Here is a 21,887-nt window from a genome sequence, read left to right as displayed (position 1 = left end):
ACTTGCGTGCGGATTCCACTTCTCGCGTCGGCGACCAAAGCAGAGATGAGAAAAGGGGAACGGTTTATAAAGTACACATGTTCGCATCTAGTATCACACAATCGAAGAACCGGAGAACAATCATATCGTGCTTCAGCAAGAACAACGACAGCAAGAGCCTCGCAGAAAAAGAACAAGGGGACAAGAAGTAAGCCAGCAATTGGGATACACAGGTTACTAGGTTACTCACAGGTAAAGCCGTAATAAGTGGAGAGAGCCGACCCCCTCCGAGTTGTGGCGACGGAGACCCCGGTACATGGGCCATGGCGGAGGAAGGAAAGGAGCACCTCTGGGGCGGAGAAGAGCGGAGTGAGCTAATACTCGACCACGAGCTGAGCAACTGACGAAAGGCACGAAGGTGAGGCGTCAGGCGTCGAGCCAAAGAGAACACAAGATATACTGGGAACATGGGAATATGCTGCTTCGATGTGCCGATGCTCTAGCGGGCGATTCTGATGGCCGCCAGGGATATCCTATCATCGAATAAAATTTAAAAATTTAGAAATGTTGAGCGCAACAAAGTCGTTGTAGTATAGTGGTGAGTATTCCCGCCTGTCACGCGGGTGACCCGGGTTCGATCCCCGGCAACGGCGTAATAATTTACCTTTTTTGTCCACCTTTTTTTTGTCCAATATCTTTGTAATCCAACTCCTCCAATCATTTTGATGAAGCTTTAGGAACAGAATACTTGTAATCAACTCCTCCAGCCATTTTGAAGAAATGAAGCTTTATAAGATGCCTCACACAAGTAATTTTATTTTTTCCCCTAATATCCCTAGTAATCCAGCTTGAGATAGGAGGAAAAACAGCTCTCTTCCAGTCAATCATTTTGAAGCTTTTGGAAATCAGTTGAGATCCTCTGCGCTGCTGCATATTGCTCTGCAAGTGAGGAGTGTTACCCACTTACCTGTGAAGCACTGCAGAGGACATGTGTCCTTTGGAAATGCCTCAAATCAAATGAGTGCTTTGCTTAGCACAAATAGTCCTTTAGACGGTCGTCAGAAATAGAATTCGAGTTGGGACAAAAGCGGTGACGGAAATTTACAACCAACAGCGCATCGTTGTATAAAATATACCATTTTCGATTTTAGCTGTCCATAAAATTTGTTTTTTTCTAAAATTTCTTTCAGTGCCGTATTACAACCATCACTAAATAATTAAATTGGTAAATATAAAACCCTCAACCGGCCGATAATTGTTTCAGAATAAATGATATTGTTTAATTGTTTTCTCCTCTACTAAGCTGGAACAATGGGAGAGACCATTCTAAAGGCTTATTCGGTTTGAAGAAAAAGAAAAGGATTTGGATTCCTAAGAATTATTCCTACAAGCAGTATTCAGTTTGTAGGAATGATGTATAGAGAAACCAAATGAATTTTTTACTTTCCCTCCAAGTTGTAATAAAGAGAAAACATAGAAAAATTTCCATCCACTCAAATCTTATGAAAAAATTCTATTTATTGATATGTGCATACCTTCATATTCCTCCACTTTTCCTATACCTAGGAGCTGAAGTTCCTCTAAACTGAAGTTCTAAGGGTGTGTTCGGACCCAAGGGTTCCCAACACCTCTCCATCGTTTTCCGCGTACACGCTTTTCAAACTGCTAAACGGTGTGTTTTTTGCAAAAAGTTTCTATACAAAAATTGCTTAAAAAATCATATTGATTCATTTTTGAAAAAAAATTAGCTAATTTCTAATTAATCACGCGTTAATGGACCGCTCCGTTTTCCGTGCGAAGAAGATTTGTTCCCAACCTCCCCCAGCAAACACAGCCTAAGAGTGTGTTCATTCACCATCTTTCCCAACTTCTACTCTCTCATTTTAGTGAGGCTTTCAACTAGAAATCTCCCCTACTCCCTGACCTGCCAAATAAAATCGGGGAGAGACCACTAATTTTTCTAGTAGTAAGGCCTCAAGCTAGAGATCTCGTACTCAATTCGAATGGGCTAGATGAACTTGCTATGTAAGCGAAAAATGAAAGGATATGGGAATTTAACTGTTCGTTTATGCGTGTTTTTTTTCTCGTGACTCGTAAATGGTAAAAATGGTACAATTGTTAGCATCTTTTATGCATGTTTCTTCCTCGTGACTCATGAGTGATAACGATGGTAGCTAGATGATTAGCGCGAAAAGCAGTCGGAGTAGTCGGTTCACCAAGTAGTCAACGCAATATATGAAGGACATTGATATATGAAGGCGTAATTATATGGCGGTTTCATAAAAAGTAGAGATACATAGACATGCATATAAAGTATACATGCACCTGTTAACATCAAACTTGATAGCAAACCAAACACAATATATTTATTATTTTGGCAGTGCCAAAATTTATTACTCTAGTTCACAACAAACTGATGCCATTTTCCACCATACCATTTTTGGGTGAAGTTGCCAAAAAAAATATATACGTTTAGTTTGTTGCCAAATTTAGTAGATACATAAGAAATCCTGCCAAAATTTTGGCAATATTGTCATCTTGTCAAAATTTTAACATCGCCAAAATTTGATAAGGTTTATTTTGACTACAATCTAAACATGCCCCAAATATGATATAAGGTACTACCTGACCAAGCCAAAAGGCTGTTGTTGCCAATGCCTCGAGTAGTCAAAAGATATACGGACAACTATGCATAGACGGGTCCATCCTAAAAAAGCCAACCTAACATGAAATGTGACTCCTATACAATAAATCTGAGTCACGTTTCCTTCTAAGTTGTTTTTTTTACGGAGGGAGTATGTTTTCATTATGATTTAGGGCTTATTCGGAATAAAATAGAAAAACGTAGGAGTAGAAAAAAACACGAGAATATGATAAGATTTGCATGTGTACAGAGAGAATTGGAAAATAAAGGGATTTTTTGTTTTTTGTGCACAAGATTTTTACAAAGAGAATAGGTCAGGGTGGATTTTTTTTCATGTGAAAACATAAGTAGAGAATAGTGTTCCTCTTAAGAATCAAGGTAGCCAATCCTTTGAAAAGAATGAGTACCCCTCCATCTTTAAAAAAAAATCAAACCCTATATTAGAATGATTCAAATCTAGGGTATAATTTTTGTTTGACAGAGTAGCTAATTTAAAGGAAACCCTCCATTTATTCTTCGCATCTCCTGGAGATAAAGATGAAGATTAAGTGTTTCACGTAAAACGAGGTGGTAATAACATGTGATTAATTGAGTTTTAATTATTACAAACTTAAAAAATGGATAAATATGATATTTTAGAACAACTTTCTATAGTTTTCACACGAAATGTATCGTTTAGCACTTTAAAAAATATGCCATTTTAATAAAAAGTTTATCATCTAATTTTTCGATTAGAAAGGGTAAGGGTCATAATTTTTCGATTTATATATGTGGAGTGTGTGCTACAAGAGACGCTTGGGGTGTGTGTGAGTACGCTGGAGCGTGCGTACATCTTCCGTGCAATTGAAAAGGAGACAATGAAAGCAAGGCCTTGTATAGTTCCTAAATTTTTTTCCCACAAACATCACATATAATCTTTGAATATATATATAGAGCATTAAATATAGATAAAATAAAAAACTAATTGCACAGTTTGTATAGAAATCGCAAGACGAATCTTTTAAATCTAATTAGTCCATGATTAGTCATAAGCGCTACAGTAATTCACATATGCTAATGATAGATTAATTAGACTTAATAAATTCGTCTCACGGTTTACAGACGAGTCATGAAATTAGTTTTTTAATTTGTGTCCAAAAATCCCTTCCGACATCCAATCTAATACCAAATACTTTCTTTTCGCGAACTACACCAGAACCAAATACGTCTAATCCAACCGTGAGACAGGCCGTACTCCCCCCGTCGCTGGCGAGAGCTTGCCGTAGTCGGAAGGGAGGGGGCATGGAAAAGTCCACGATGATTACGTCCTGTCCTTCAGGACAGATCGTTCGAAACCAACGGCGCGCTGTTGCAAGTCCATCATCGAACGATCGACCCGTCCATCTCGGAGAAGGAACAACACCTCCAAAGACAGGCCATCTTCCGACGAATTGACCCCCTCCCCGCTCTTTCCAGAGGGCCGGGGGTAGCTAGCGGCGGGCGTAGCGCCAATTCGCAAACGTCAAACGAGTGAGATCCCACGTCGCAGCAAAAGCAAAATGAGTCCCTTTCTTTCCCTTTCCCTCCACCCTCGCGTCGTACTCGCGTCGTTCTCTTCTCCTTCCCTTCCCAGCAAAGCCGAGCCGCCGAGCAGGGCAGAGCAGAGCAAAACCCCCCATATCTCCCCGCCATTACTCCCCTCCCGTCCCGTCCCCGAGCGGAAATAAATGCAGCCGCTGGCGCCGCCCACCCACCAGTCCACCACCACCAGATCCAAGCCCCCGCGACGAGGCGAGGTGGGAGAGGGGGCAGAGGCAGAGCGAGATGAGCGTGGGGCGGAAAAATTCACCACGCCACCATACGCATTTACTCCGCTTCCGCCCCTACCCCCACGCGGCCTCGCCTCCGCCCAATGCCATTCCGCCGCTTCCCCGCTGAGAGATCGATCCCCACCGCGCCGCCGCCGCCGCAGCCGCAGCCGCAGCCGTCGCCATGTCCTCCTCATCCTCTTCGCTGCTCTCCTCGCTCGCCACGCTCGGCCTCGGGTACTCGATCGCCATCGCGCTGGGATTCCTCGTCCTGCTCGCGTCGCTCCTCCTCGCGTCATACTTCTGCTTCCGCCGCGGGGGCGGCGGCGGGCACTTCTCCGGCGTGCTCACCCCGAGCTCCAGCTCCAGCCACCTCTCCATCACCGTCCCGCGCGTGCTCTTCGTCGCGGAGGGGTCCGAGTCCCCCGACGCCTACTCCTCGGGCGTCGCGGCCGCGTCGTCCCCCGTGGGGCTCGACCCCGCGGCCATCGCGTCGTACCCGAAGGTCCCCTTCTACAGCGGCGCCGGCGCGGACGCCGACGCCATGTGCTCGATCTGCCTCAGCGAGTACGCGGACGGGGAGATGCTGCGCGTGATGCCCGACTGCAGGCACAGGTTCCACGTCTGCTGCCTCGACGCCTGGCTGCGCCGGAACGCGTCGTGCCCCGTGTGCAGGTCCTCGCCCATCCCCACGCCGGTGGCCACGCCGCTGGCGACGCCGCTGTCGGAGCTCGTCCCGCTCTCGCAGTACGCCGCCGATCGGAGGCGCAGCAGGTGACGGACACATTGGTGCAATTCGGTGCTCTTAAAAACTGGAGTACTACTATATTGCTCTTCTTTTTTTTATCCTTTTACGTTTATTAAGGATGTAAAGTTTATGTATTGCTTGATTGGTCAGGCGGGCTTTAGGGGAGGTTTGACTGTAGGGGGTTGTGCTTAGGTTATTTAGAGAAGGTAATTGTTTGTTTGATATTACTATATTACTTCGAGCAAATTTTGTCATCTAGAAGTACATGTCTTGAGTAAGGAATAGTTGTACATACATTGTGTTTGTTTCTGTGGCAGAGTTCCTCATGATATTCTAATGTATAATTTCCGTTGCTAGAGAATCATTTGCTGGATTAGAAATTAGAGAATTTGTTGCACAGCTTTGCTGTATTTTTTTTATGCCATGATGAGCTGTTTGTGAAGTTATGGGCTTTAATTGTTAGATTGGTGGCAGCATCAATATCTGATGATTACTTATGAATTTCATTGTTGCACCAGTTTTTCTTACTGCCACACTGTAATAAGGACAGCATTAGAAAATTTTCTGCATTTCATGTTGGCATTTGGTGTGTTAAGTAGTTGTACACCATACCTGCAAGTACATTACTATAACTAGCAAGCTCAGTGACATAATTCTTCATTAAAACTATTTATCAGTGTAGGAATTTTATGGGTCCCAATTTCCCAAAGACTTTTATCACTCTATGGTAGATGAGCTGGACCGTCGATGCCCAACAATTAAATGAAATGTTGATTGCTACATCAGAATTCAGTTCTCATAGTTCCCTAACTTGTTTGGCTGTGCAAACATATGGTTATGTGGTTTTTTTCAAGGTCATATGATCATGTTGCTATATATTTGCAATCATTTTTTTATTAAAAGGTCACAAAAGTTTATTTGTGTACGCCAACTCTTTCCCTCAGTTTACTATGTAGCAGTACCACATTTTAAAGCTTCTATCTAGATGTTCCTGTCTTGGTAATGATATCTACAGTGGTGGGGTCCTGGAAAGAGGAGTTTAGATATATAGACACTGTCAAAGTTTATAAAATGAACTTGATACTTGGGGGTCTACTGCTAATTAGTTATTAGTTCATAACTGAAGATTTGGAATATCTAACCATATAAAGTGAAACCAATGCAAATCATGAAGTGCCTGCTGACCATATATCTCTTCCCTCATATTAATCAGATTAAAATAGAAGTCATTTTGTGTAAATGTTAACCTACTGTGCTTGTTGTTTCTCTCCATGCAATAAATATGAAGTGTGATCTTTTTGGTACAAAACCAATTGATCCTTGCTATCCCCATCTCATATTGTACTTCTGTTGGCTAGCCAACATTTCTAGGTGCCATTAGAGGTACTCCACACGGTTTGCAGAAATTCCTAGCAAATTAAAACGGTGAAGAAAAACTTGAGTGTCTTTGTGGGGGTAGGCACAGGAAAACAATAATAATACATGGGAATGGAAACTATAAATCTAATATACCACATGCAAAATATTTGTGAAACTTTTGCTTTTCTTATTAGTGATGGACTACCTTGTGCAATCTTGCTATTCCTTGTAAGGTACAGTAGATTATTTAAGCTACTTTCTGCTGATTTTGATATCTAACAAGCTTCAGGATTGAAATCCTGTGGTAGATGGTTAGGAACTTAGGTGTTGTCCTTGATTCCCTAATTCAACTTTTGCAATCATTCCTTTTGACAATATGTTTGTCACTGTGAGCTATGAGGTGAATGTTTAGCATTCTTCTTTTATGGTCTTATGGCGAGGAAGTGTTGTAGCTTCATTTCTTCATTATATTCCTTTTTTGGCAAGGACTTCTTCTATTATTCTTGTGGGCTCGTGGTTACTGCAGTTATTTTTTGATTGATACCTCTTGCATTTTTTCCCTCAATACAACTTATGTTATATTTGTAACAGTACTTGATATTTTGATAACTGAATCATAACAAACTAAACCAGTATATATCCGACGGCTCCTATTTTTTAGAATGACGTGTGCCAATGAGATGTTGAGAAAGCTTACTGTTTCATTACTTTAGATTCTTGAGGCAATGTCTATTGGGATTTGAACCCTTGAACATAAGGGATCTATCTCCTGATCCGTATGTATGGTGCCGTTACAGTGACTTACGGCTCTCAGTTGTAATACGTACTGTTTAGTTGTAATCTGCAAACTTCCCTGGGCGTAAGAGAGAGTTCTAAGTATTGTAATCTGCACACTTCTATAGGCTACTATACTTGCCTATCTTCATCTATGGGTCTGCTCATGTTGATCTGTGAGTCGGTACGTTACATCTTCCGTACCCAAATTAATGAATTATGAGAGCGAAAGGTTACCTGCTTCAAGATTTGTGATAATACTATATAGTCTCCAGGCCTTGTGCTGTGGTACATGCTTGTACCAGAATACCGGATGGAATTATATTTGCTTTTGAAGGGTTGCAGGGCCAGCCAAGCCAAAAGCGTCGGTCAGTCAGTCTGAACTCTGAAGCCTGTAGCTTGTGTACACCGTTTCTTTTTGCTACTACTCCATTTGTCACTGATGCCACACTTGCCCCTTTTCTTTTCCAATGCTGCAGCCGCTTGAAATGAACTGTGCTGAATCGGCATTCGGCAAGCGACGGTGGAGCACGGGTGCATCGTGACGAGGATGACACTATCACGCCGGTGAGCACTGAGCAGGGTGACGATGTCGGCGATTCGTAGTACAGGCGTACTGCTACCGTATCCATCTACTGCTGCTTCCGGAATACGCGTCTGCCAGTTCCATCATGTGCGGCTTGGCTGGCTCCCACGCGGAGCTGGAAACGGTCGGCAGGAGGGGACAATGAGCTGGGTGGTTGCCGGTCGGGGGTGTGTACACTGTGCGCTGTACAAGTATACAGAGCTGCAGCAATTGCACGGCGTGGATTTTTCTTTAGTAATAAGAGAGCAAACTAGGAAATTTATAAGAGCAGTTGGGGTTGGGCCCTCAGCTAACACTGCGGTATTATAGCGTAGCCAAGTCGGGTAACTGTACGCGTAATAATGTCTTCTTTTTTTTTTGGAAAGACAGATACAGATGATATGGTAGTACTGCTAGTAGCTGCCACGGTGCAGTAGCGTTGTACTGGATTGGTACTTCACGCCCGACGAGCAAAGCTGCGACCATGGTAATGGTGCGGAGGATCGCGCTCCTCTGATGTAAAGTTAGCGGGACGTGCGCCACTTACGTTTGGGCCCAACCTTTATGGGTCCCACATGTCAGCGACAATGTCCTTCTGACGTTATGTTAGAGCAGACTCATCCCGATGCGGATTGAGATACTTTAACTTACTTCGTTTTAACTTGTGTCACTCTATCTAAGGGCATATACAACGATCCACTCTGCTATGTAGTCTCAAGCCTTTATGTCGGAGCTCAGCCGAGTTGGCAGCCAGTCGTGTGGTTCCACAGGACGTAACTGTGCTTGTAGAGGAAACAATTTCCTCTCCGTTCTTTAGTTCGGGAGGTGCAAAACCACTACTCGGGACCACGCATTGGGGGAGAACCGTAGCCTCGTGACGTGCTTAGGGAAAAGGAGAGGTCAAGGAGAACTTGCTGTGGTGATCGTCGCCGCCACCGAGGTCGCGTTGCCGCTCCATGTCGCCGATGAGGTCGTGTCGCCGCTCCAAGTCGCCACCGCTAAGGTCACCGCCGTTCACCACCGTCGCAGATCTAGCGAGGTCACCCTCGGATTCAGCTAGCTTGTGGCCAGATCCGCCGCTGCCAGTGGCCCCTCGACTGTCGCGAGAAGGGGGCGGGAGGGTAGAGGCCGACAGATGCGGCTAGATCTGCCGCCGTCGCCCAAAGAGAAGGAGAAAGGGAGAGCGACACGTCGGACGAAGAGGAGGAAAAGGGGAGAGCCGCCCTCAAAGCTCGCTGCGGTGGATGGGGAGGAGGATAATGGCGGTAGAAAAGGGAGGACTATGTAGCGGTGGATGGAGAGAGGGAGAGGCGGAGTACCTGATGGGGAGAGGCAACGCCAATTTGGTGGCGAAAGAGGAGGCGACGACGGCGAGACTCAGAGTCGGGGATTGGGTTCGGTGGCCGGTGGGGAATTGGGGAAGAGAGGAAGTGGGGTAGGTGAGAAAAAAAGAAAAGGAGGAGAGAATGATATTGGGTCCTTGTGTAGTTCAAGGGTATCTATCTATTTCTTTTTGTTGTTATAAGGTCCAAAATATAAAATTTCTAATTGATTCAATAACTAAGGACTGACGCATAAATAACCAGGAGCCGATAAAAAAAATATACTCGATAGTGATCTCCATTGTAGATTGTGTGACTTTCATGTGGTCTTATCCTATTTGGCACGTTGATACTATTGGTACAAGTGGCCTTCATTGTATATGCCCTAATGGGTTCACATATCAGTAACTTAAAATTAGAGAAAAATAAGTTAGAGGATTCTCGTCACTAACAATTTTGTGCAGCGATTATTTCTACACCCCCTCCTACCCTTGCGTCCTTGTCTCTTTTTCTGTACGAGTAAAGTGTGTGACATTCTTCAGCTCCCGTGAAGTGTCCGTGACTTGTATTTTGACCTTTTTTTTATTTTTATTTTGCGTTGGTAGTTCTTCTTTGACCTTCTGAGAAGTGTGACTGAGAAGGGGAAAATAAGTTATTAGACCTTCCGGCAGTCCAGGCTAATTTGAATACGGCCCATAAACCGGCCCAGTCTCAAGTGAAGTACCAAATGTCCAAGGTGCTAGTCCTTCGACCTTACAGAATGCAGACTTCCATTTCGTTGTGAACAATACTCTTAAAATTTTAAGAAGCCCATCGGTTTTCTTTTTTTTTTTTTGAAGAGAAGGCAAGAAGACGGAAAAAGTACACCGAAGGTCCCTCAACTTGTCATCGAGTTACAAAATCGTCCCTCAACCGCAAAACCAGATATCCGGCATCCCTTAACTAATCGAAACCGGTCACAAATTCACAATAGATCCCTCAGTGATTTTGACCCGGTTTTATCCTACGTGACGGCTAAGTCAGCGTGGGATCCACGTGGACCCCATATGTCAGGATGCCACGTCATCCCTCCCCTGCCTCTTCTCTTCCTCGGTTCCTCCTCTCTCTCTTCTCTCTTTTTTTCCGGCGAGAGAATGCCGCGGAAGCAGAGCACTAGCACCACGCCGATGGCCGAAGCTGGAGGAGCTCCTGCGGCTGCCCGCCTCGGTCAAGCGATTTGGAAGGGATGGAGGAGGCGACGGGCGCTGGAGATGTGGGGCCGTCTGATGGTGCTCCGCTGCCGGTGGTGAAGACGACGACATAAGGCGGGAATGCGGCGGCGGCGGCGGCGGCGGCGGAAGGAGCTCCTCCAGCTCCGGCCGGTGAAGCATCTAGGCCCCCGTTGTTAGTTTTGGTAATTAATGACAAGCACTAATTATGGACTAACCGTTGTCTTTGAGCTATATATTTTAAGTTAGGTCCACGCCATATGTGCGCATGAATGATTATCGATGGATTAAAATTGACGGCGCAAAGCAAAGAGAAAGAAGAAGGTAAAACTAGTGCTTTAATTTAGAATTGATCGAGGTGTAGGACGATCAAATTTGCTAGTTTATTTTTTAGTTTCACCGTACTATTAAGAGGGGTAATGACCTAGCAAAGAGATGATTTTAATTGCCACATTAGGTCATTATGCATTTAGACTTGTGCTCGCTTTTCATCACACACACACAATCACTTGGGATTTCACTAGGTTCGGCCTGACCAGGGGCGGTCAGACCGGCCACACAGTGGCGGTCTGACCAGCGTGCCCTGGCCGGTTTGACCGGCGCATAAGGCCGGTCTGACCGGCGGCACATGCGCGGTCAGACCAGCCCCCTGGAGGCCGGGATGGTGCTGCTAGGGATGGCCGATACAGAGCCGAGGGAGCCATATTCGGTCAGACCGAGCCGATGGCGGTCTGACCGAGCCAAGGCTGGTCTGACCGGCCACTCAACCTCGGTCTGACCGGCCAGGCCGATGGGGCCCTCTGACAGCGCTACAACGGCTAGTTTTCTAGCCGTTGCAGAGTAGCACGGTCTGACCGGCCACATACCTCCGGTCAGACCGGCAGAGCACAAAGTTGGGGGATTTCGCCCCCAACGGCTAGTTTTGGTTGGTGGGAGTATAAATACTCCCCCTCCAGTAGCAAGGGGGCTCTCTTGGCATCCAATTCAATTGCATACACCCCTTGCACCTCTCTCACACCCACTTGAGCTTTGTGTTCATCCATCTAGTGTGTTAGAGGGTTGATTAGCCAAGAGTCAAGTGCGTTGCTTCCATTTGTAGAGCTAGTGTGGCACTTGATTGATCATCTCCACGCCGGGTCATTGCTTGTTACTCTTGGAGGTTGCCGCCTCCTAGACGGCTTGTGGAGGAGTTGCCCGGTGACCTCTCCGAGAAGATTGTGGAGGAGGCCCGTCGCCGGTTTGTGAGTGGTTTGGAGTTCACCACCTTCGGAGTGAAGGAAGAACTACCCTAGTGATCGAGGCTTGGGTAGTCCTCTCTGTGGGCCGGCTCCCGCCTTGCCCACCCCTTGACGAAGGGGGCGTGCGGTGGCTTCGTGGTTGAGCGGTGGAGTTGGGCTCGCCTCAACGGGGAGTAGGAAACCGGCGAGTTTCTGAACCTCGGTGAAAAATCTCTTGTCTCCTTGTCTCATTTACTTGTTGCATTTACATTTGTGCAATTTACATTTCTAGAGACATACTAGAGATCTTTTCACCCTAGGTTTGCTAAACATTGACATAGGAGTGTGATTTACTTTCCTAGTGATATAATTGAGCCACTATCACCCTAGGTTTGCAAAACATAACTTAGTTACTTAGTTAGAGTTGACCCTCACCAAGCCTAGCAACTTAGTTTAGTTTTGATTAGGTGTCATTTAGTTTTAAATCGCCTATTCACCCCCTCTCTAGTCGACATCTCGATCCTACAGCCGGCCACCGGCGTGGTGCTCGTACCCGCACGCACCACCTGCACACATACCATCCGCGGTTAATCCCATCGACCATCGAACACCATCCCATGGCCATGCATGCATATGCTGATATGCACTTGTTCCAACATTATATATTCCATTAGATTGTGTCTTGCATTATGCATGATGATGCATTGCCGATTTACCGTGCAATGGTTGACACAATGCGATTCTAGAGGAAATGGAGTAGACGACGGCGACGTACCCATGGTGCCGGAGCCGTCGGCGCCGCCGTACAACGTGGCGGTGCCCGGGAACCAGTCCGACCTCGCCGGTGCAATGCAGAGTGCAAGAATGGCGAGCAGGTGCTGGACAATGTTCCCGACATGATCTAGTCCTGTAGCTAGCTTGGTCTCCTGTGCAGGTAGATGGGTCATGTATAGTCCGATGGGGAATAAAACACATTAAGGTTTGCGTCCAAACTTGCCGACTAAGAGCTCGTGGCGAATGCCCTTGGTGAAGGTGGCGATGATGACGTCATCGGTGATGTGGGAGATCTTGTTGCGTTGCTCGGAAAAACGTCGGATGTAATCTCGGACGGATTCTCCGGACTTCTGGACAACGTTATAGAGATCGAACTGAGTACCAGGGCATTCAAAGATGCCCTGGAAATTGGCGATGAAGTGGTCGCGAAGTTCCGCCCAAGATCCGATTGTGCCACGGGGTAGCTCGTGGAGCCAGGACTGGGCATAATCCGCTAATGCTACGGGCAGATAGTTTGCCATAGCTTTGCTGTCTCCTCCTGCTGCGCGAATTGCAAGACCGTAGACGGTGAGCCAAGACTCAGGGTTAGTGGTGCCGTCATACTTCTCGATTCCAGTCGGCTTGAAGCCGGCCGGCCAATCCACTCGACGCAGGTCGCTTGTGAAGGCAGCAATTCCATCCACATCGTTGTCGTAACGATCTGGTGAATGGGGGACGTAGCCTCTTTGCCGTGCGGCGCTGGTTGATAGTTTCGCGAAGATCGACGGGGCGCCTGCGATGTGGGGAGCGAGGTCGTTCAACCCGACGCTCCCTGTGTCGTTCGGGAGGCGAGTGAACAGATCGCTCGTCGTGACCCCTGCTCCTGCGACTGGATCCCGCGCCGACGACGCTGAGGCTTGGTTGGTGATAGTCTTGAGATCGAAGAGGGGGAACTCGGCTGCCAGTCGGCGTGCGGACGCTTGCAGAGTTAACCGGGACCGAGGCGGTGATCATGGTCTTGATCTGGTTCAAGATGTTGACGACGTGATTGGCTTGATTGAGTGCGTCTTCCTTGAGGAGGGTGTCGAGGAGGGTGATCGCTGCAACCGCGTTCTTTTGAGGGGTGCGAAAAACCGTCGTTCCCTCGACGTCTTGCTGCCCGATAAGTTCTCGTGCTAGTCGCCTGGCATCCAAGGCGTGCTGTCGCCGGTCCTCAGCCTCTTTTGCAGCCCGTTCGCGTTCCTGTTGCTCACGCTGCAGCCGTTCTCGCTCTTGTGCTTGGCGCTCCTCTTCCAGTCGGCGTCGTTCGGCTTCCTGTTGCACGCGTTGTTCTTCTACTTCTCGGGCTTTACGCTGTTCTTCCATCTCGTTGTCAGCCATGAAAATGCCAAAGTAGAGAGGCGTGTAGTTATCTTCAAAGTCTTCGTCGAAGTCGTCGAGGTTGCGGTAGTCGTAGCGGTAGCCGAAGTAGTCGTACTCAATGATCTCCGTTGGCCGTGAGTCGACGCCGGGGGAGCTGAGGTAGCCATCCAGTTGTTCCGTCGAAACCGTGCCGAGAGGATGGAGTATGATGCCGACTTCCCTGGAGCTAGGCTGGATCGGGGCCGAGGCCGGATCCGGCCTAGTCCTACGGGGAGAAGACGCCCTTGTGGTGAAGACAGCAGCCAAATCGTCGGGGAGTTTCATCAGGATTGGCGGATAGGCCCCATCGTCTTGATCGGGCCGTGTTAGAGTAGATTGGATCTCGTCCGAGTGGTTTGAAGCCAACTCGGGGGAGATGATCTTGGGGTAGATCTCGGCCAAGTTCGGGATACCGAACGGGGCGGAGATCTGGCCTCTTCCCGACTGGTTCGAATCCGAGTCGAGGAGAGAAATCTTGCCGAAGTCGTTGGTGATGAAGTCGAGGCTGCCGAACCAGAACGCCTGCCGGGAGGGAAGACGAAGTCGTCAACGCCGGAAACGAAACCCATCGCACTAGTCTGCGAAGAATTTGACGCTCCCCCTACCTGGTGCGCCATTATGTTTCTCAGAAGACCGGTGACAGCTGTATCGATGAATGGCGGGTGCAGGAAGCAGAGCACGAGCACCACCACCACGCTGGTGGCCGGAGCTAGCTGGAGGAGCTCCTGCGGCTTCCCGCCTCCGGTCAAGCGAGCTGGGAGGGATGGAGGAGGCGACGGGCGCCGAAGATGTAGCGCCGTCTAATGGTGCTCCGCCACCGGTGGTGAAGACGACGACGGAAGGCGGGAATGCAGCGGCGGCAGAAGGAGGATGAGGACCGGAGCTGTCGTCACTCCTTGCGACGATAAGGATGGCCTCGAGTCCGCCGAGAGCGGCGGCAAGGCTCGTGAGTCCACCTCTGCGCCCATTGCCGCAGCGCCCGGCCCGCCGCCGCTCGTCGCCGGCCTCCCAGCTCCTCCCCCACCGCCCGCGCGCCGCTCCTCCCCTGTCGCCCGCTGCCGCCACATTCCCGCCTTCCGTCGTCGTCTTCACCACCGCCGGAGCACCATCAACGGCGCCACATCTCCGGCACCCGTCGCCTCCTCCATCCTTCCCAGTTCGCTTGATTGGAGGCGAGCAGCCGCAGGAGCTCCTCCAGCTCCGGCCACCGGCGTGGTGCTCATGCTCCGCTTCCGCAGCATTCTCTCGCCGGAAAAAGAACCAAGGAAAGTAAGAGAGAGAGAGGAGGAACCAAGGAAGAGAAGATGGAGGGGAGAGATGACGTGGCATCCTGACATGTGGGGCCCACGTGGGTCCCACGCTGACTCAGTTGTCACGTAGGATAAAATCGGGGTCAAAACCACCGAGGGATCTATTGTGACTGGTTTTGATTAGCTAAGGGACACCGGATATCTGGTTTTGCGGTTGAGGGATGATTTTGTAACTCGATGACAAGTTCAGGGACCTTCGGTGTACTTTTTCCCAAGAAGATTGCCTTATATGGCACAATTCAGTTTTCAGCCCAATATGAATTTGGCACATAAATGAACGGGCCCATGTCTACGGGTGCGACACCAGAGAATTGGCAGTTAACTGGAAATTCCACCTGTACAGTGAGCACCGAAAAAATTAGAGAAGATTTAAAGCAAAGATCACAGACATTGAAATCGAATTCAAAGGAGGATCATCTGGCATAGTTGGGACTTGGGATTTGTTAGATGCTAGCATGCAGCGGGGGCATCGCTCCGTTTCAGAGTGAATAACTAGCAGAAGGCGAGCTATATAGAGCTGGATGCATCATCGGATCTTAAAAAATAAAAACCAGTTTCGGTTTATAATCCAACGTGGTGCCAAGCAAGCACACACGGAAGCAAGTGTGATTGTTAACCAACCAAATCTGCCAAGACAGAGATGATGCATTCTGGGTAACATCAGAAAAGGTTGTATAGATGCAAAACAATGGTTGTTAGCCTCTGTTATAGCCTACCGAACTTTCCAGTGTAACGAACTGGAGTGGTTGGTTCGTGATCATCCTATCTATAAACCGTTGTATGAAGATATAATTAATTAAGTTGCTCGTTTTTGCCATTTGAACTCATATAATAATAACTCAAAAAGTCAATCACACAAGAATCCAAGTTTAATTAATACAGAAAAAAAACCCCAAGTAATTAAATCTAAGTGACACGAAAATATCAGCCCACCAAGAGATTATAATTATAGAACACGATCGATGGATCCCCAAATCCCATCTCGCGAGCGAGCGAGCGATCAGCTGACGCTGGCGACACAGTTCGTGCTCTTGCTCTGCACGGTGGACAGGGCGCTGACCTCCAGCGTGATGGAGCAGTTCATCTTGATGTCGAGGTTCCTCTTGTAGATCCCCAGCACGTTCACCCTCCCGCTGATCTCCGTGTAGCTGGTGAGGTTGTAGCCCTGGCCGAAGATGAGGTCGGTGGCGTTGACGTTGGGGGAGATGCGGTCGGCGAGCACGTCGAGCGTGACGTTCATCCGCACGGTGCTGTCGGCGCCGACCTCGCCTTCGGGCGCGTACGCCACGCCGACGGTCTCCCCGGCGTAGTAGAAGTCCGTCTCGCTGCGGTCGAACCGGAACGACGCCACGTTGGGGTTCCGGAGGGAGACGTCGGCGTTGAGCGTGGCGTTCACGGACACCGGGTGCCTCGACGTGCCGAGGTCGCCGTCGAGGCCCTCCAGCGTGACGCGGTTCATGGTCAGCTCCGGGTCCTTCACCTTGAACACCGTGAGCGCCAGCACCAGGATGACGATGCCGACGACGACCGCCGAGGTGACGCAGCAGCCGCCGCACCAGATCACGCAGCGCCGCCTGCGGAGGTACTGCGGGGAGCGCGGGCGCTTGTTGGCGGCGGTGTCCCCCGCCGCCGCCGCCGCCGCGCGGGCGGCCTCCTCGTCGTCGTTGGCCGCCGGGTGGACGGACGGCGACGGGAGCGCGAGCGGCCTCGCCGGCTCGTTCTTCTCGGCCTCGCCGTACGGCCCGACGGTCGCCATGGCGCGGAAGCAAGCTTAGCTTAGCTTAGCTGATCTCAGGTAGTCAGGTGGGCGATGGCGCGCGGCGATGCTGGTTGATTCGTTTGGCGCCGCGTGTGGCGGTGGTCTTATACGGTGGATTTTTACGCCTGGTCTTTGTGGGCGGGCTAAGCTACGGTGCGTGTGGCGCGCGCGGTCGTGACGGAGCGGAGCGAGCAAACACGGGCGAATGCTTGACCTCGCCATCCGTGGGTTGCTGCTTAATAAAATTGGGGGTTTCGGCTGACACAAATTGACTTGCGGACTTCCAGGTCATCACTCTTGCAGTCTCGTTCGAACCTTTTTGCAAACACGATTTGTAGAAAACCAGTGGAGTTAGCGATACATACACGTCAGGTAGGGCACTAGCATATGGCTAAAAAAATACTTTTGTATTTATCTCCGTGCGAGCGAGGTTATATAAGTTTGCAATCTATGGTTACTCTTTTTGTTCAAGTGTTTGGTGCTGCTTTTTTTTTTAAGATAAATGATTTAGCTCTGCTTGGCGTAACGGAAATCAGAATTACCATTTGGTGTCTGGCTGGTAAATCTCCATGGAGCGATACGTACTAGAAGGTTGCGTTTAACAGTGACACCTGACACGTACTATGTTCTGCACGACGAAATTTGTGAACCGACAAGGTGAAGGGGACATGGGTGTAGCCCGCAGGGTAAACTGCGAGGCTGTTTGGTCGCAGAAAGGATGCGCTTTTCGTCAACAAACCCCAATTAGGAGGCTTATTTGTTTGACCTTAAGCACTTGACTTGGTACACTCTTATGAGCTATTTTGCTCTTCATGCTCCCATAATACGTACGCAATTTTTATCTGGTGTAATCTCCCAATCTCGTAGGCTCTCACAGAAGCCGGATCATTTTAGGTAGTCCCTTTTATAAATGATCATATTTCTTAACTCCCAAATCTCAGTGCGCGATACTCCGATAATATACGCATTTTCTTTCTCTAGCGTAATCTCCTCAATCTCAACTCGGGACAAGCCTTAACACTGCTGACTGCTGTACGCCGTTTTTCCCCCTACGGGCACATGGATGCTTTTTATTGAGCAGTGCAAGGTTACATGATTTATTCTCTGGCTCCACATTTCCACAGCTTAATTGTTGTGCTAGTCGGTCTGTAGGATGAGATTTATGTCGTGTAATCTTCAAACACGACGGGAAGGTAATATTAATCAGTCAATTTTCCGACTTAATTCTTTATAGATAGCAAAGATCATAAAATAATACTTTTAAATCCATTGACCCAACTTGTAGGGTATCAGGTAATCTTCAAACACGACGGGAAGGTAATATTATCAGTCAATTTTCCGACTTAATTCTTTATAGATAGCAAAGGTCATAAAATAATACTTTTTAAATTCCTTTACCCAACTTGTAGGGCATCAGGAGATCATATAAATTATGTTTCACATCGTGGTGATACAATCATACAAACATAAATAAATGGATATATGCAAATAATCGCGTCAACTAGAATCAACTTATCCCCTTTTCCTCATATCAACTAGCAGGGCATCAGATATTGAAACTGAATTCTCCGATGGACTTGCTTAAAGTTTTGACGCCATAACATATGTCTGCTCATCATGTTTGTCAGGAAGCCAGGGTGATAGTGCATCTACCAGCCTTTTGATGTCATCCAAGGAATGAGAAGCGCTTAGAGTTATTCGCAACCTGGCAAGAGATTGATGGAAACCAAAACATTTAAGCTTGGTTGATACAAGTCCTAGCTCGTTTACAATATTGATCAAAATAGGACTCATACAGTACAACAAAACCTAGCAGGGATACCATCTACAGAGAGCACAGTGCCGTAGTACAAGAAACCATATTAACTAAAGCAATGTATACCCTGAGCTCTACTTCAATTACTCAGTTTATGATCCCTAATCAACACCGGTTGTGATTTTTTTTTCTTTTTGTATAAATTGACACAGGGATGGAAAATGACAGGAAAAGAAATACTACAACCTGCACGAGTTTTGTGGTACTGTGGGTGGTCGAATTGGTGTAACATGAAATCCAGATCTTAGCATATGCCTGAAGATTTATACGAAAAGATTAGAAACTTTAAACAAATAAGACTAGCAATATACAAAAATGGAAGAAATGAGAACCTGCCAGCCCTAAGTGCTGCTTCTTCGCTTCCAACTACTATGGAAATTATGGGACTAGTTAAGTCGAGTTTGGTCAAAGAAGCAAAATACTGCACATGCCTCCAGATCACTGATCTCCGCCATCTCTCCTTCTTTGAGACATGGAGAGCAGCTGAAATAATTAGAAAAGATTTCAGTTACTTAACCATACCATACTCTACAATGAACTATTATCTTAATGATATGCACAGGTGTTTTTATTGAAATCTTCATTCTTACTAAGCGACTAATGTGAAATTAATATGGTAGCAATGCTTATGCCTTTTACCCTCAAATGAAATGTTGGTGCTATAATTTAATATTCGATGTGAGTATTACCATACACAGAGGCAACTACTGGAACTGGCAAAGCAGTTGAAAATATGAATGAGCGGCCACGCGATTGAATTAGCCTCTTCCATCGGTTGCTGCACAACAAATTTCAAATAATTGCTCATTAAGTCAGAAACTATCACAGGAGATTCTGCACCCAAAGTACAAAGAAGCGATGTGATGTTGAGCGTTCACAATCTATGTGGACAATACATTTTGACTGTGTATAAGGTTAAATATTTGCATGACAAGTTATAACCCAGTTACCCAGATGACGTCAGCAAAGAGCATGGTTGCAAAGCTCTCATAAATCAGAATGGCAACAGATACAGGTGTATCAAAGTGTTTGGAATTAAAAGATACACTCTGATCCAATGATCCAAGCGTATGCTCCCACACTCCTATTGGCTTTGATAATTTGATGGGCACATTGCTCAGTTCATATGTTTGCAGTAATATCTGTCCAACTGTCTCAGATATTCTGTGCATATGCACTCCTTTATTTGTAAGAACTAAGAACACATGCTTCACTCCCGGAGTATATATATATATATATATATATATATATATATATATATATATATATATATATATATATATATATATATATATATATATATATATATATAATACAATTATGCCAGCTCTTTCCTTGGTATATAATATGGATATGGCATGATAATAGATTACCTGCAAACTATAAAACCACCCTGGCAGCCAGCAGCCTTACTTAGGGTACCAACGCTTATGTCAATGTCATTTTCGCATCCAAACAGCTCGGGTGCACCACCACCATTCTCGCCACAAACAAGTGTTCCATGTGCCTTCAAAACAAAAATTGCAATATAACTTGATCACTATCAAGGCCTATAAAAATCTACTTGAGAGGAGATAAAATACTAACATCGTCGATGACCAACAAAAACCCATACTTTCTGCGTAATTTGACAAGTTCTGGTAATGGAGCAAAATCACCATCCATGCTAAACAGGCTGCATTTTTTATCAACAAAAATTAGCTTCAGAGTTCAGAATTTGATACTCTGATACTATGCACATGCAGACAAGTCAATTTACTTGGAAACGTTACTTGCCTATCTGTGACAACAACTTTCTTTTCAATTGAGCAACTGGACCTGCACATGTATTCATTGATATGGTTAATAGATAAATCAGTTGGTTGCTAATTTATGTATGTTATGGCAGGAAAGTGAAAAGCATACAGTAGGAAATCAAGATGATGCATGTCACAGTGCTTGTAGACAAATGCTACTACTTCTTGCTGTCGCTCAACAAGGCGAATTCCATCAATGATAGAAGCATGGTTGAGAGCATCCGAGAAAACTGCAATTCTCTCACCCTCTGCAGGTTTTCTCCCAACAGACAAAATAGAGCTCACACTTCCCAGAGCAGTCATCACAGCCATGTTGGCAGAAAATCCTGTTGGGCAAAGAAGGCAATCCTGTAGAAGAACTCTGTAGTAAGGATGCATAGCTTAAAAAATGATGGTCACTTCATATAATTTCTGCAAACACAGGTGTTCACGTAAAATAAAATATGATACTGGACCTCCTTTTTCTTCAACTCTGCCAAAGATTCCTCCACCAATTTGTGATAAGTAGTATAGCCACATATCAAGGCAGAGCCCCTAGGTCCCATGCCGTACTCTTGAGCTGCCTAGCAAAGAGACATGATGTTAGTAAAATCAAACAGAAATTATTTTCTTAAATATAGAAAATCAAACAGTAATGCAGTATGCAAGAAACTCGATAGACCAAACGATGGCTAGAGGTACAGAATTAGCACACCTTCACTGCAGCCTTGCGGATTGCCGGATGGGAGCTGAGGCCCATGTAATCATTCCCGGAGAATAGAATGAGTTTCTCATCCACCTCCTCTTCTTGGCCAGTCGCTTCACCACCTAATCAAACCAAACTTTGCCATGAGCAAAGTCACTGAAAACCCAAATTCACAACGAAACAAACCAATATTTTTCTTGGAAATACGCAAAAGACTTGAGTATCTCTGTATTAAAGATGAACAAACTATATTTCGATGGAAGAGGTAAATTCATGAGCAATTTGCCTTTTGGAGGTCTTGAGCCCACGAATAATACTAAGTTACACGGAATTAGTAGTAGAAAGGGGTGAAAAGGGAGCTGAATTTTGACATGCATCCCTGCAGGGAAGTAGTAGAAGAAAAAACAGTTGGCAAGTACCTTCGGCGAGCCATTGGTGGAGGGTTGCGCGATCGAGCTGGATCTCGACGGCGGCGCGGTCCCATGGGCCAGGGCCGGCGAAGGTTTCAGGCGGCGCTGGAGGTGGCGCGAGGGCGATGGGACGCGTGGCTCGCAGGAGGTTCCTCGACGCCAGCCTTGCAAGCGCGGCGTCCACGAGCGCGTCCCACTGTGCCATTCCGTCGAACAGGAGGCGGGCGCTGCTTGCGCGGGCGGGACGGAGAAGCCGAGGCGAGGCCGCGACGCAAATGGTGCGGTCACGCACACCGAAGTGGACGCACACGGAGTAAATATAGCCTTACCCAGCAAATTTCCCGCCTTCGTCAC

The 21,887-nt window shown here is 47.0% G+C and overlaps 3 protein-coding genes and 2 non-coding genes across 6 annotated transcripts; 3 read left to right on the top strand and 2 right to left on the bottom strand.

The window, feature by feature from the left end:
• The first annotated feature begins 560 nt into the window (after positions 1–560).
• TRNAD-GUC (transfer RNA aspartic acid (anticodon GUC)) lies at positions 561–632 on the top strand. The gene has a single exon. It is a non-coding gene; the product is annotated as a tRNA-Asp (tRNA).
• Positions 633–4,357: 3,725 nt separating this feature from the next.
• On the top strand, positions 4,358–5,519 carry LOC136351046 (RING-H2 finger protein ATL67-like). Its single transcript, XM_066305501.1, has one exon. The coding sequence runs from the start codon at positions 4,595–4,597 to the stop codon at positions 5,186–5,188; it is 594 nt and encodes a 197-aa protein (XP_066161598.1). The 5' UTR covers positions 4,358–4,594; the 3' UTR covers positions 5,189–5,519.
• Positions 5,520–6,319: 800 nt separating this feature from the next.
• On the top strand, positions 6,320–8,300 carry LOC4327872 (uncharacterized). Its single transcript, XR_010737653.1, has 3 exons — positions 6,320–7,475; positions 7,560–7,659; positions 7,771–8,300. It is a non-coding gene; the product is annotated as an uncharacterized protein (transcript).
• Positions 8,301–15,859: 7,559 nt separating this feature from the next.
• LOC4327871 (late embryogenesis abundant protein At1g64065) lies at positions 15,860–16,904 on the bottom strand. The gene has a single exon (XM_015787119.3). The coding sequence runs from the start codon at positions 16,821–16,823 to the stop codon at positions 16,068–16,070; it is 756 nt and encodes a 251-aa protein (XP_015642605.1). The 5' UTR covers positions 16,824–16,904; the 3' UTR covers positions 15,860–16,067.
• Positions 16,905–18,149: 1,245 nt separating this feature from the next.
• On the bottom strand, positions 18,150–21,821 carry LOC4327870 (8-amino-7-oxononanoate synthase). Of its 2 annotated transcripts, none has more exons than XM_026020805.2 (11): positions 21,543–21,821; positions 21,133–21,245; positions 20,894–21,001; positions 20,548–20,786; positions 20,419–20,460; positions 20,230–20,317; positions 20,016–20,149; positions 19,332–19,420; positions 18,975–19,125; positions 18,829–18,897; positions 18,150–18,531 (listed from the first exon to the last, which is right to left on the bottom strand). In XM_026020805.2, exons 1-11 carry the CDS (start codon positions 21,736–21,738, stop codon positions 18,408–18,410), a joined length of 1,353 nt encoding a protein of 450 aa, XP_025876590.1. In that variant the 5' UTR covers positions 21,739–21,821; the 3' UTR covers positions 18,150–18,407. The 2 variants fall into 2 exon arrangements, with proteins under 2 accessions (XP_025876590.1, XP_015632986.1); XM_015777500.2 differs by having other exon boundaries at positions 20,894–20,997.
• Positions 21,822–21,887: the final 66 nt, after the last annotated feature.

This window comes from Oryza sativa, chromosome 1 (assembly GCF_034140825.1).
Source record: "Oryza sativa Japonica Group chromosome 1, ASM3414082v1".
NCBI classification, from domain to species: Eukaryota; Viridiplantae; Streptophyta; class Magnoliopsida; order Poales; family Poaceae; genus Oryza; species Oryza sativa.
This window is presented reverse-complemented; position numbering and strand designations above follow the sequence as displayed.